This window comes from Sorex araneus, chromosome 5, assembly GCF_027595985.1.
Source record: "Sorex araneus isolate mSorAra2 chromosome 5, mSorAra2.pri, whole genome shotgun sequence".
In the NCBI taxonomy this organism is placed as follows: Eukaryota; Metazoa; Chordata; class Mammalia; order Eulipotyphla; family Soricidae; genus Sorex; species Sorex araneus.
In genome coordinates this window covers 130172203-130184839 of record NC_073306.1, presented here as the reverse complement: position 1 = coordinate 130184839, position 12637 = coordinate 130172203, and the positions used below count along the sequence as shown (strand labels likewise).

The 12637-nt window shown below is 58.7% G+C and overlaps 1 protein-coding gene across 2 annotated transcripts in view; it reads left to right on the top strand.

Annotated features, from left to right (window-relative positions):
• SLC13A3 (solute carrier family 13 member 3) overlaps positions 1–12637 on the top strand; it is an 82681-nt gene that overhangs the window by 65091 nt on the left and 4953 nt on the right. For both annotated transcript variants that reach the window (XM_055140348.1, XM_055140347.1), the window contains 2 exons: positions 4446–4558; positions 11318–11479. In XM_055140348.1, the coding sequence (XP_054996323.1) occupies positions 4446–4558; positions 11318–11479 (275 nt within the window). The remainder of the gene's footprint in view (positions 1–4445; positions 4559–11317; positions 11480–12637) is intronic.

Here is a 12637-nt window from a genome sequence, read left to right as displayed (position 1 = left end):
AAACCCATGCGTGACACTTAAAACACTTCTGTGAGGGCTGGAGCAATAGCACAGCGGGGAGGGCGTTTGCCTTGCACGCAGCCGACCCGGGTTCAAATCCCAGCATCCCATAGGGTCCCCTGAGCAGCGCCAAGGGTAATTCTGAGTGCAGAGCCAGGAGTAGAGTAACCCCTGTGCATTGCCAGGTGTGACCCAAAAAGCAAAAAAAAAAAAAAAAAAAAAAACACTTCTGTGAAATTCAAACCTCAGGGGCCAGAAATCATCTCCAGTCCTTCAGTGAAACTGTGCTCCTGCAGCCGCCACACGGGAGTCCTCAGCCGACCTCAAACTGCCCTCGAAACCTTGATTTGGGCCTCAGGCCCAGAATCCTTCCCACGTGGTCCTTGGCGGCACCTGCTGGGCAGGACGGAGGCAGGGGTGAGGCCTGGCAGCCTGGGCGCGGCCCGGCAAGAACCAGGAAGGGGCACCACCACCCGCCCCCGCACCCCTGCTCCCGGGTGCAGCTGCAGAACCTCAGTGACGCCCCCCAACCCCAAACAGCCCTGCGACCCGGAGATTGCCCGGGGCAACCTCAGCAAGAGTGCCAAGGGAAGTGCCCTTGACACGTCATCGTCCCCAGGGTCCCCGGTCCCCTCTGGGGCAGGAGGACAGTCTCGGGGGAACTGCCGAGTCCTTTCCCCGGAGTGGTGGGGTGGGGACAGCTGGGGGAGGAGGTGCGGGCTCTTGGGTCCCCTGGGTCCCCCCGGGTCCCCTCCTTGGTCTCCTAGACCTTGCCACTGACTCTCAGCTCCCTGCATGCCCCAGCGACCTCCGTAGACCCCCCCAAAGCCTCTTCTCCTCTCGGAGGCCCCCTCCTTCGGGATCTCCCCCTTCCGGGGGGAGCGGCAGCCTCCTCTTGCCCCCCTGCCCACGGCTGCCTTTGGCTAACAGCAGGCTCTGTGCTTCACGGAGCCCGGAGTCGGGAATCCCGGTGTCTGGGTCCCGGCCCTCCCCGGCCCGCGGTCAGGCCCTGAGCAGGCCCGTCGGGGCGCTGCCCCCTGAGGGGTGAGCCTCGTCTGCCCAGGACAGGCTGGGGCCCCGGGAAGTTTAGGGGAGGGGACACGTGACAAGCTGGGTCTGGTGCCTGCCAGCAGGGTTCACCCCCTGTGACCAGGGAGACAGCGCAGAGGGCACGGGGGGGGGGGGCAGAGGGCCCGGGGGGGTTCCGGGGGGGGTGTCTGGGGGAATCTGGCAGGCTGGTGCCCTGAGGGAGGGGCAGCTGTGGTCGGCAAAGGGGACAGCGGGACCTGGGGTCCCATCGCCCCTTTCCAGACCCCGGCTGCCTCTTTATTATTATTATTATTATTATTATTATTATTATTGAATCACTGTGAGCTACAGTTACAAAGCTTTCATGTTTGAGTTTCAGTCATACAATGGTCAAACACATCCTTCCACCAGTGCACATTCCCCACCACCAATATACCCCAGTATACCCCCCTTCCCGCCCTCCCCCTGCCTCCATGGCAGACAGTTTCCCCCATACTCTCTCTCTGCTTTGGGTATTATGGTTTGCAATACAGATACCGAGAGGTCATCATGTTTGGTCCTCTATCTACTTCCAGCACACATCTCCCACCCCCGTACGGTCCCTCCAGCCATCACTGACTTAGTGATCCCTTCTCTATCCCAGCTGCCTTCCCCCCCAGCTAATGAGGCAGGCTTCCAACCATGGAGCAATCTTTCTGGCCCTTGTCTCTACTGTCCTTACATGTCAGTGTCCTATTATGTTATCTTATATTCCACAAATGAGTGCAGTCCTTCTATGTCTGTCCCTCTCTTTCTGACTCATTTCACTTAGCATGATACTCTCCATGACCATCCACTCATAAGCAAATTTCATGACTTCATCTCTCCTAACAGCTGCGTAGTATTCCATTGTGTAGATGTACCAAAGTTTCTTTAATCAGTCATCTGCTCTCGGGAACTCGGGTTGTTTCCAGATTCTGGCTATTGTGAACAGTGCTGCAATGAACATACAGGTGCACATGTCATTTCTACTGTGCTTTTTTGCACCCGTCGGGATATATTCCCAGAAGTGATATTGCAGGATCATATGGAAGCTCGGTTTCTAGTTTTTGAAGGAATGCCCATATTGTTTTCCAAAAAGGCTGTGCCCGTGGGCATTCCCACCAACAGTGAAAGAGCATATCTTTCTCCCCACTTCCGTGCCAGCACTGGTTGCTTTTGTTCTTTTGAACGTGTGCCCGTCTCTGTGGTGTGAGATGATATCTCATTGTTGTTTTGATTTGCATCTCCCTGATGACTAGAGATGTGGAACATTTTTTCATGTGCCTGTTGGCCATCTGCATTTCTCTTTTGAGGAAGCTTCTGTTCATTTCTTTTCCCCATGGGGTTGGAGGGTTTGTGTGTGTGTGTGTGTGTGTGTGTGTGTGTGTGTGTGTGTGTACAATTCTACTACTGTCTTGTATATCCTGGATATTTACTCCTTGTCAGATGGGTATTGGGTTCCCGGATGCCTCTTCAATGATATAAATTTTTATTGTGGGATTCTGAGCCCCCAATGCCCCCCCCGCCCCATCTCCAGGTGTCCCTGCAGCTCCGGCCCCGAGCACTGTGCTCCGCTTCCCCATCAAAAGCTCGTGCTCTGCGGAGCTGCAGCATGTGAACAGAGGCGGGAAGGAGCAATGGAAATCAATGTCAGGAGCTGGGGGAGCCCTTGGTGTGGTCACTGCATGACCGGGGACGGCTCTGAGCGGGGCCTCCTGCTCCACCTCCCCCCTGCCCCGCCTCGGCCGCCGAGGGGACACTCATGTCAGGGACCTTCACCTGCCCACAAGAGTCCCTGGGAAAATTGTCTACCACAGAGGCAGGGTGAGGACTGGGATATGTGTGTGTGTTTGGGGGGGGGGGGTGAGACAGGGGGATTCTGGGGACATCGGTGGTAGAGAATGTGTGCTGGTGGGGAGATGGGTGTTCGATCACTGTATGGCTGAATCTCAAACATGAAAGCTTTGTAACTGTATCTCACGGTGATACAGTTCACTGTATCACTGTATCACTGTCATCCAGTAATGTCTCCATTCGTCCTAGCCCTGAAATTTGAGCAGCCTCTCTTTACTCGTTCTTCCCAGCAGTGCTGCATTGGAGGCTCTTTCAGGGTCAGGGGAATGAGACCCATCATTGCTACTGGTTTTGGCATATTGAATATGCCACAGGGAGCTTGCCAGGCTCTGCCGTGTGGGCAAGATACTCTCAGTAGCTTACGGGGTTCTCCTAGAGGGAGAACTAGACAATAAGAGGTCATGTGGCTGTGTGCTTCTGGGAGCTTTGTTTTATAATCTCTGGATCTTGGCCATTGGTGGGATTACATGGGTGCCAAGGGCAGTTTAAAGGTGTGACTGCCTAGCTACTGGAAAATGGGGAATCTGGGTGGAGGAGATGCAGGCTTGGAGATCTCAGCCCCGGGTCCTGCACACCTGGGTTCCTCTGCCAGTTCCTTCATGAATGAGGCTCACCTGAGCGTGTGGAGAGGGGCCTTGAGCATGGCTGTGGCTGGGTTCCAGAGGTCTTCGGCTGCTGGGGCTCTGCTCGGGGCGGGGAGGGAGACTCAACCCGCCTCCCTACAAGGGGCCCCGGTGAAGACAGGCAGGTGCGGGGGCAGGAGACTCTGCAGGTGATACAATTAAAACAAAAAAAACAGTATTGTGGAGTCCATACCCAATTCAATCAGCTCAATCAATAGCTGAACAAATAGCAGTGCTCCTACACTATTTTAAAGGAAAAACAAAGGGTCCCCGGACGAGCCGGGCCAGACATGGGTGCACCCCCAAGGCTCCCCAGAACAGCCCTGCCTGTCCTCAGGAACTACTGGGTGCTCAGGGGCGGCCTGGGACTGAGCTCCCACCTCAGCCCCCACCCACACAGGGAGATGGACTCCTTTGTGAGTGCTCGCAGGCCAGAATGGGTCAAGCCTACTCCCGGGTCTGTCCCTGAAGACCCGGTTCCCCTGGGCTGGGGCCCCTCACTGCCCTCCCGGCTCCCACCCCTCCCCTTCTTTCTGGTGCATGGAATGGCACCGCCCACCGAGGGGTGCCACTTTTCTCTGGTGGCAGAAGTGGAGGGGCTTGTGCCCCGGGGGCTGCCCGGAGGCACAAGGGTGTCTCCAGTGTGACCCCAGGAAAATATTCGTGTTTTAGCTTGTTTTTGTTGGGGGGGCCACACCGGCAGTGCTCAGGGGTCCCTCCTGGCTCTGCTCTCAGGGACCACCCCCAGCGGTGCTCGGGGGACCATACGGGGATGGAACCCGGGGCGGGGGTGGGGGCTGTTGCCCAAAGCCTCGAGCCAGACTCCAGAGCCCGAGGGCGGCTCCCTGGGGGCCCCCCTCGGAGCCCGCTGGGCCCAGCCGCCTCCTGGCCCCGGTGCTGAGTCCACTGTCCCCGCAGCCCCCAGCGCCGAGACGCCGCCGCTGCTGACGTGGAGGAAGGCCCAGGAGACGGTGCCCTGGAACATCATCCTTCTGCTGGGCGGGGGCTTCGCCATGGCCAAGGCCTGCGAGGTGAGCGGGGCGGGGCCGCAGGGGGAGGGGGGCGGGGGGCTCCTCTCTCCATCCCTGGGGCGGGGGGAGGGGCTTAGTGAGCACTGCGCCGGAGACAGGGCTGAGTGTGAGGCGGGGAGATCCCCGCAGGGGCAGCCCGGTCCACCCCCTAACACGGCCCCTCACGCCCGCACCCCCCCCCCACGCACCCCTCGGTGGGCGGTGCCATTCCATGCCCGTTCTGTAGATTAGAAAACAGAGGCTCAGAGAGGTACAGGGACCCGCCTGAGGTCACACAGCTCTGTGCTCGGGAGCAGAATTCAGGGGGGTTGGAGCTTGAGGCTTTGCCCTCACTCCCCGCGGTACCGCGTGCCATTGTCGTGGTTCTGAAGGATGCTGGGAGCTCTGAGGCAGGGCCGGGGCCAGAGTGCAGGATGATGCGCGGGGGGAGGAATTACGGAACAAGCACAGGGTCCGCTGACTCCAAAACGTACCATCTGGGGCCGGAGCAATAGTCCGGTGGGGGTGGGTGGGTGGTTGGGGTGGGGAGGGGGCACTTGCCTGGCACGCGGCAGACCCGGGTTCAATTCCCAGCATCCCAAAGGGTCCCCCGAGCACCTCGGGGAGTGATCCCTGAGCGCAGAGCCTGGAGGTGACCCTGAGCATCACCAGGTGTGTGACCCAAAAAGCCAAAATAAATAAATAAATAAATAAATAAATAAATAAATAAATAAATAAATAAACGTCCCATCTCCCGGTAGCCCCACGCTGGCCCTGTGGCGTCACTGCCCCCGTTCTACAGGTAGGAAAGTCGAGTTGTGGGAAAAATCGGCAACTCTTTTTTTTTTTTTTTTGCATCAGCGGGGACCTGGAAACCAGGGCCTCGGGCACGCAAAGCAGGTGCTCTGCCCCCCCAAGCCGCGTCCCTGACCCCCAAAGCCAGCGGCCGGCAGTGTTTTTTGAGGGGAGGGAGTTGGAGTCACACTTGGCGGAGCTCAGGGCCCTGACCGGGGTCGAGGGCCCGGGGTGGAGCCCGGTGAGCCGAGCATGCGCAGGGCCAGTGCCTTACCCGCTGCTCTGCCCCTCGGGCGCCCAGAGCGGCGGCTTGTCTTAAGGGGTCTGACATCGGGGCCCGGTTTCTGCAGCTGCACCGTCACCAAGAAGCTCCCCTGTTTCTGCTGGGTAAACAGAACAGGGTAAACTGAGTCACGGGCCCAAACTCCCTGCTGGCTTTGATGCGGCAGAAGCTGGTGGAGCTGGGGCAGGGGTTGGTCCTGGCCCCACCCCGTAACAGCTCCCCTCCCCCCGCCCCTAGTAATTCAGCCCAGGTGGGTGGGTGTGAGATTCGGACCTCTCCGCTGCACCAACACACCACACACACACACACACACACACACACACACACACGGTCCGTTTCCAGATGTCTGGTCATACGGGACACGGTCCTGCGGGTCAGAAGCACAGGCTTGGGCACGAGTCCCCGGACCCGAGTGCTCCCTTTCCCCCTCCTCGCTGGGGCACCCCGGGCAAGTGCCTGCACCTCTCTGGGCTGGAGCTTCCTCACAGCCCGGATGCGGGTGGAAGGCAGAGCAGAGAGCACTCTGCCTGCGCGCTCTCGGGGAGCTGGCGTGGAGATGGGGGGTCTGGCGTGTGCCCTCGAAGTGGGGCAGACAGACCCCACAGAGCCACCGTCGACCCCTCTGGAAGCTCAGAGCCAAGAAGCGTTTGAGGCCTTTATTGAGGTGTGTGTGTGTGTGTGTGTGTGTGTGTGTGTGTGTGTGTGTGTGTGTGTGTGTTGGTATAGGGGGAGGGCCGATCCCCTCCCTGGGCCCCAGGAGCAGTCAGCCGAGATGCCCTTCTCCCCCAGTGGGTGCCATGGGGGCCACATTCAGCCACTCTTGAGTAGGTCCTGTTTGAGGGCCAGAGAGGTCAAGTCACTGATTCTGGGTCACACAGCTCAGAGACAGCAGAGTTGGGATTTGAGCGCGTTTGGCTCATCCTTCTTAGCTCTGCCTCCTATGGGAACTGCGTCAAGGAAGGCTTCCTGGAGGGAGTGACTGGGGATGCCGGTACCATGCAGACCACTGGGTGGGAGGCGCCAGACTTCTGCCTCAGTTTCCTCTCGGTGAGTGGGGCCCACCTCACAGGCTTGTTTCACTGAATCTTTTTGTGGATTTTTCTGGTGTGTGTGTGTGTGTGTGTGTGTGAGACCTGGTTGTGCTCAGGATTACTCCAGGCTCTGTGCTCAGGGATCGCTCCTGGCGGAGCTTCGGGCGTTATCAGGGACACTGAGGATGGAACCCCAGTCAACTGCGAGTAGGGCCGGCCCAGTTTTCTGGTTACATAAGCGCACGTGCGGGCGGCGGCCTGAGCACAGGACGCGGAGTTGGCGCCCGCACAGCCGGGAGAGGAGGAGGAGATGGGGGTTCCCTCCCGCTGGGACCCCCAGACTGAAAAGGCGCCGTTTCCCACGCAACAAGGACCGGGGCGCCGGGCTGGAGGGGGCGAGCCCCGCACCCCTGCGGCTGTGGGGACTCGGGTGGCCAGGCCAGGCCCGGGCTGGCGGCTGTCCCGGGGCTGGGGGCGGGCCAGGGCTCTGGGCAACAAGGGCCCAGTGTCCGGCCGAAGGGGCGGGCAGCCTGGGCACAGCCCACCAGGCCCCGGGCCGCTGGGTCCTGACAGTGTCTGGGCGCCGGCATACCCCAAGGCTCCTCCAGTGCCGAGGCGGGGGGTGGGGGGGCTCCCTGGGACCCTCCTGCCCCCTTCCCCAGGGCCCCTCCTGCTGTCTCCGCTCCACGTTGACTTAGCCAGAGCCTGAAGGTTCCTGAGCCCTCCCTGTCCTAACCCTTCAGGGCTCCGCTCCCAGGTCACCTCCTCCAAGAAGCCCTCCCAGGTCACTGTATTTCTCGACCGTGCAGTGCTAGGGAGGGAACCCGGGGTTCCCAAGTACGAACCATGCACTATAGACTTCTAAGTCATCCCCCCCACAGCCGACCCTTTGCCTCCCCCTCTGCCCTTCCCGCCCCCCAATGACCCCTTTCATCTGTCAGGTCCTGCCTACCGCGCGCACACACACACACACACACACACACACACACACACACACACACACACACACACACATGCTCTGCAGCATCTCCCTGGGTCTGGGTTTTTTTTTTTTTTTTGCTTTTTGGGTCACACCCGGCGATGCTTAGGGGTTACTCCTGGCTCTGCACTCAGGAATTACTCCTGGCGGTGCTCGGGGGACCCTATGAGATGCTGGGAATCGAACCCGGGTCGGCCACGTGCAAGGCAAATGCCCTACCCGCTGTGCTATCGCTCCACCCAACCCCGAATCTCTCTTTTTAAATCTATAACTTCTCTGGGAAACATTCTCATCCCTGTTGCTCATGGATTTGCTCCAGCGGGCACCAGTAACGACTCCATTCGTCCAGTGCTAGTGTAGCTATTTGTTAAATGAAGTAACTAATAACAAATCAGTCTCAGCACTTCCGGGCTCAGAAACTGTCTTTATGTGTAATTATTAAACCCACCTCAGTCCTCTGAAGAAATCACAGAACAGGGCCAGGGAGGTAATTGAAGTGAGGGAGCACAAGGCTGGCATGTGGGAGGCCCTGAGTTCAGTTCCTAGCATCGCATGCCCCCTGAGCACTGCTGGGTGCGGTCCGTAAAAAAATAGCAATGGAACAGAGACATGCATTAATTTGCCCCAGGTCACACAGCATGTTAGCAGCATAGTGGTTTGAATGCACACACATTTTTTTTCCTTCTTTCCTTTAACCAACTGTCCTGGCTCTCTCTACTGCAGGATTCCCACAGGTCATTGTCTGTTGAGATTGGAACTCTAAACACTGAATTTGTTGTTCCTTGGAAAAGATATCAAGAAAAAAGAGCCTGTTGAACCAGGGGCCGGGGGGAGCAGCATTCTCTCAGCTCAGTCCCCACCCAATCCTGTGTCTGGCCTCAGGCACCCCTGCGCACCCCTGGATGCCGTAAGAACTCAGTTTGACTAGCATGACCTGGCCACGGGGCAGGTCCCCACCGTGCGGGCTGTCACGCCTCAGCGGGGCTCTGGCCTGGCTTCTCCAGCACTTCGTCAAAGCATCCTCCCCCAGTGTGGCCGCCTCTGGGGCGGCGGCCGTAGTATCGCCCCTTAGAGATGAGGAAACTGAGGCCCAGAGTGGGGGTCACGCAGTGGGAAGGACAATGTGGGGAACAAGTAGAGTCTTTTCTCCTCACCCTCGGCCAGTGCTGAGCCCCTGGAATGTGTGTATGTTTGTATGTGTGTATGTGTGTGTTTATGTATATGTCCATATGTCTATATGCATGTGTATGTGTGTTTATATATGTGTGTATGCGTGTATATGTGTGTGTTTATGTATATGTGTGTATGTGTGTGTTTATGTATATGTGTGTATGTGTGTGTTTATGTATATGTGTATATGTGTGTATGCGTGTGTATGTGTGTGCTTATGTATATGTGTGTATGTGTGTTTATGTATATGTGTGTATGTGTATATGTGTGTTTATGTATATGTGTATATGCATGTATATGTGTGTGTTTATGTATATGTGTGTATGTGTGTATATGTGTGCTTATGTATGTGTATATGTGTATGTGTGTGCTTATGTATATGTGTATACATGTGTATGTTTGTGTTTATGTATGTGTATGTGTGTTTATATGTGTGTATGTGTGTATGCATGTGTATATGTGTGTTTATGTATATGTGTATATGTGTGGTGTGTTTGTGTTTGTGTTTATGTATGTGTGTATGTGTGTGGTGTGTTTGTGTGTGTATGTGTGTTTATGTATGTGTGTGCATGTGTGTGTGTAGGTGAGGGATGGGGTTCTGAGGAGAGGGCCTAAAGGAAAGGCCTTCTAGAGATGCCCCACCCCCGGGAAACCCTAAAAGCTGGGACTTAGGAGCTGCCAGCCCCCCGCCCCCGGCCCCACGGCAAGGCGCAGCTGAGAGCTGAGAGCCGGGCACTGCCAGCCAGGCTCCTCAGGGCATTAACATTCCTGCTCACCACCCTGGCCTTTCCAGGGCATGGCCTGCCGGCCTCTGGGCCAGAGCGGACGCTGACCTGACTGAGGGCACCAGGCAGGGGTGAGGAGTGCGGGGCCAGGGGCTGGGAGGGGTGCAGTGGCCCAATTTCCCTGGCAGGGTGCCCCGGGCCACGGCGGGGACAGGGCCTGGGCTCAGCCCTGAGAGGAAAAACCAGGACTTTCCCAGGGTGCTTCCTGGGAAAGTGTTCCTGAGCAATTTTTTTTTTTAAATCATAGGGTCTGTTTTTGAAATCACGGTATTCTTGTCAGACAAACGTGCTGTATTCCCGGATCCATTGGGACGTCTTCAGTTCTATTGAACAAAGAAGATGCCAAGTTTTGCGGGTCAGCCAGAGTGTCTGGGCACCAGAGGATGCTGGGAGGATGGAAGGGTGTCCATTGACGTCCACTTGACTCTCAGTGGTGACCACTGGCCAGCTCTGGCCAGGGTCAAGGATCTGTGGCCTTGTGTCTGTGTTAAAAAGAGTCACCATGGGGGCTGGAGCCATAGCACAGCGGGTAGGGTGTTTGCCTTGCACGCGGCCGACCCAGGTTCGATTCCCAGCATCCCATAGGGTCCCCTGAGCACCACCAGTAGTAATTCCTGAGTGCAGAGCCAGGAGTAACCCCTGTGCATTGTCGGGTGTGACCCAAAAAGCAAAAAAAAAAAAAAAAAAAAAAAAAAGTGAGCTCAAGAAGGGCTGAAGCAGTACTGCACAATACCCCCAGGGGGCAGCATTGGACACCCTCTGGGTGAGGCGCTCTACCACACTGCGTGGCAGGCGGTGGAAGAGGATTCACAGATATTTGTCCAGAGAGTAATAAATCATGGACCAGTCAGTCGAGCCTGGGATGGAGCAAGAGGGACAGTCTCACCTGTCCGTTTCCTTTCCCGGGGGTGGGGGGTGCAGCAATCAAACCCCAGCCTTGCTCTGCATTCAGTGCTCCTCTGACCAGCTGGTGTTTCTAGCAGAGCTTGCTTGGGTGGAGACGCATATTCGTGCATGCTCGGATGTGGAACTCCGCCTCTAGAGGGGCTGGGGGAAGTCACAGAAGCTGCATAGGTCTCTCCTCTAACACAGGGACACTCCTGTTTGCTGCCACCGGGCACCATGCCGCAATGGGGTGACTTGTGCGCATGAATGACAGTGCAGGGTTGGGCTAGAAAGATGGGTCAGCAGTCGGGAGCTTGCCTTGCACACAGCTGGCCCACGTCTGACCACACGGGGCTCGCTGAACCCGCCAGGAGTGAGCCTCGAGCAGAGTCGGGAGTATGTGCCGACACCGCTAGGTGCAGCCCCCCAAACATACCAACCCGCCCCCGCGGTGTTAATGATGTCATGTGTGTCCTGCCGTCCCTGTCACGGTCACAGTTACTGTTGATCGCAGAGGCCTTTGTCGTGGGTGACCACAGCTGTGCTGTCAGACCCCGACGTGTAGCACGGTTTGGGTATTTGTTATCTAGTCGCTGCAGAGGAACTTGCTCGCACGGACTCGCTCTCAACCCGGGAGCCGGTTTTGTTCGGAGAGTGTAGAAACGTTGGCCGCTGGCCACCAGCCTGGGGGGACAGGGCACCCAGGGCCGGCGGTGCCTCTCGCGGGGGCGTCCCGGCCGAGGGGTCCAGGCACGAGGCGGAGTCTCTGGGCCTCGGCGCGCGGAGATGACCACGGGGCCTGGCCGCCCGCGGGGGGACCGGCCTGTGAGCCCACGGCCTGCCGCCCTGCAGGAGTCGGGGCTGTCCACGTGGATGGGGGGACAGCTGCAGCCGCTGGAGGCCCTGCCGCCCTTGCTGGCCGTGCTACTCATCACCGCCGTCATCGCCTTCTTCACCGAGTTCGCCAGCAACACGGCCACCATCATCATCTTCCTGCCGGTCCTGGCGGAGCTGGTGAGGCTGGGCGGGGCCGGGGTCTGCGCTGGGGGAGGGGGGAGGCGGGGCGGGGCGGGCCAGGCTGGGGCGTGCTACGGCGGGGCAGGTTTGGGGCGTGGTCAGGTTTGAGGGGGCGTGGCCTGGCGGGGCGGGGCGGGCTCGGAAGGGGCGTGGGCGGGGCGGGGCCGGGGTGGGGGGGTGGGGGAGGCGGGGCGAGGCGGGCCAGGCTGGGGCGTGGTCAGACCCGAGGGGGCGTGGCATGGTGGGGGCGGAACGGGCGCGGAAGGGGCGTGGTCAGACATGAGGGGTGTGGCCTGGTGGGCGGGGCGGGTCAGGGGCGTGACTGGGGCGGGGCATTATGCTGGTGGGCGTGGTGTGGGCGTGTCAGGGCGGGGCACAAGGAGGTGGGGGCGTCACTTAGGCTGTCCGTCTCTTCCCCCAGGCCCCAGGGCCAGGCGTCACCTACACTAGTCGCTGTCACGCGTCTCTCCCGAAGTACGTGGGTGGAGCACTAGAGCGATAGTTCAGTGGGTAGGGCGCATCCCAGAGTGCACGGGGTGGGCAGGAGCACTGTTTGTTTAAAATCTGTGCTGGTTTTTTTTTTTTTACTCCAAACTGTGTAAATATTTTTTGAAATGCTCCAAATCCCCTCCGGGGGAGAGTTTTCTAGGACGATGTGGGTTGTTGGATTTGGATTAAGCCGGAACAGAGAACCACGAGACGTCTAATGGGGGCGCCCCGGCGGGCCTGGGCCCTCTGCAGCACTGACGCTGGGGGGCAGAGGACTCGGGGCTGGGGGTTGATGGTCAGGATGTGGGGCTGCATTCCCGGCCTCTGCCACTAGGTGCCGGCAGCGCCCTGGAAATGGTGACCGTCCTCAACGTCTGCAGGAGGTGCCCTGCAGAAGGGGGTCCTGCTTCTCACCTGTCGGGGGCAGGCTAGTCCCTCCAGAGCGGGTGACCACCCCCGCCCCGGGCACGGGTGAGCTGGTCCCCGCCTTACCCACCGGGCTCCAGGGCCCGGAAAGAGAGCAAACCCCGTGCCCGTGCAGGTGTAACATGAAACCAAGCCCGGACCCCAAAGCCAGACCAGGAGCAGAGCAGAAAGAAGTGGAGATTGGGGCTCACTGGGCAGGGGTGTCAGGGCACAGGTAACACGCACTGTGACCAAGCGGTG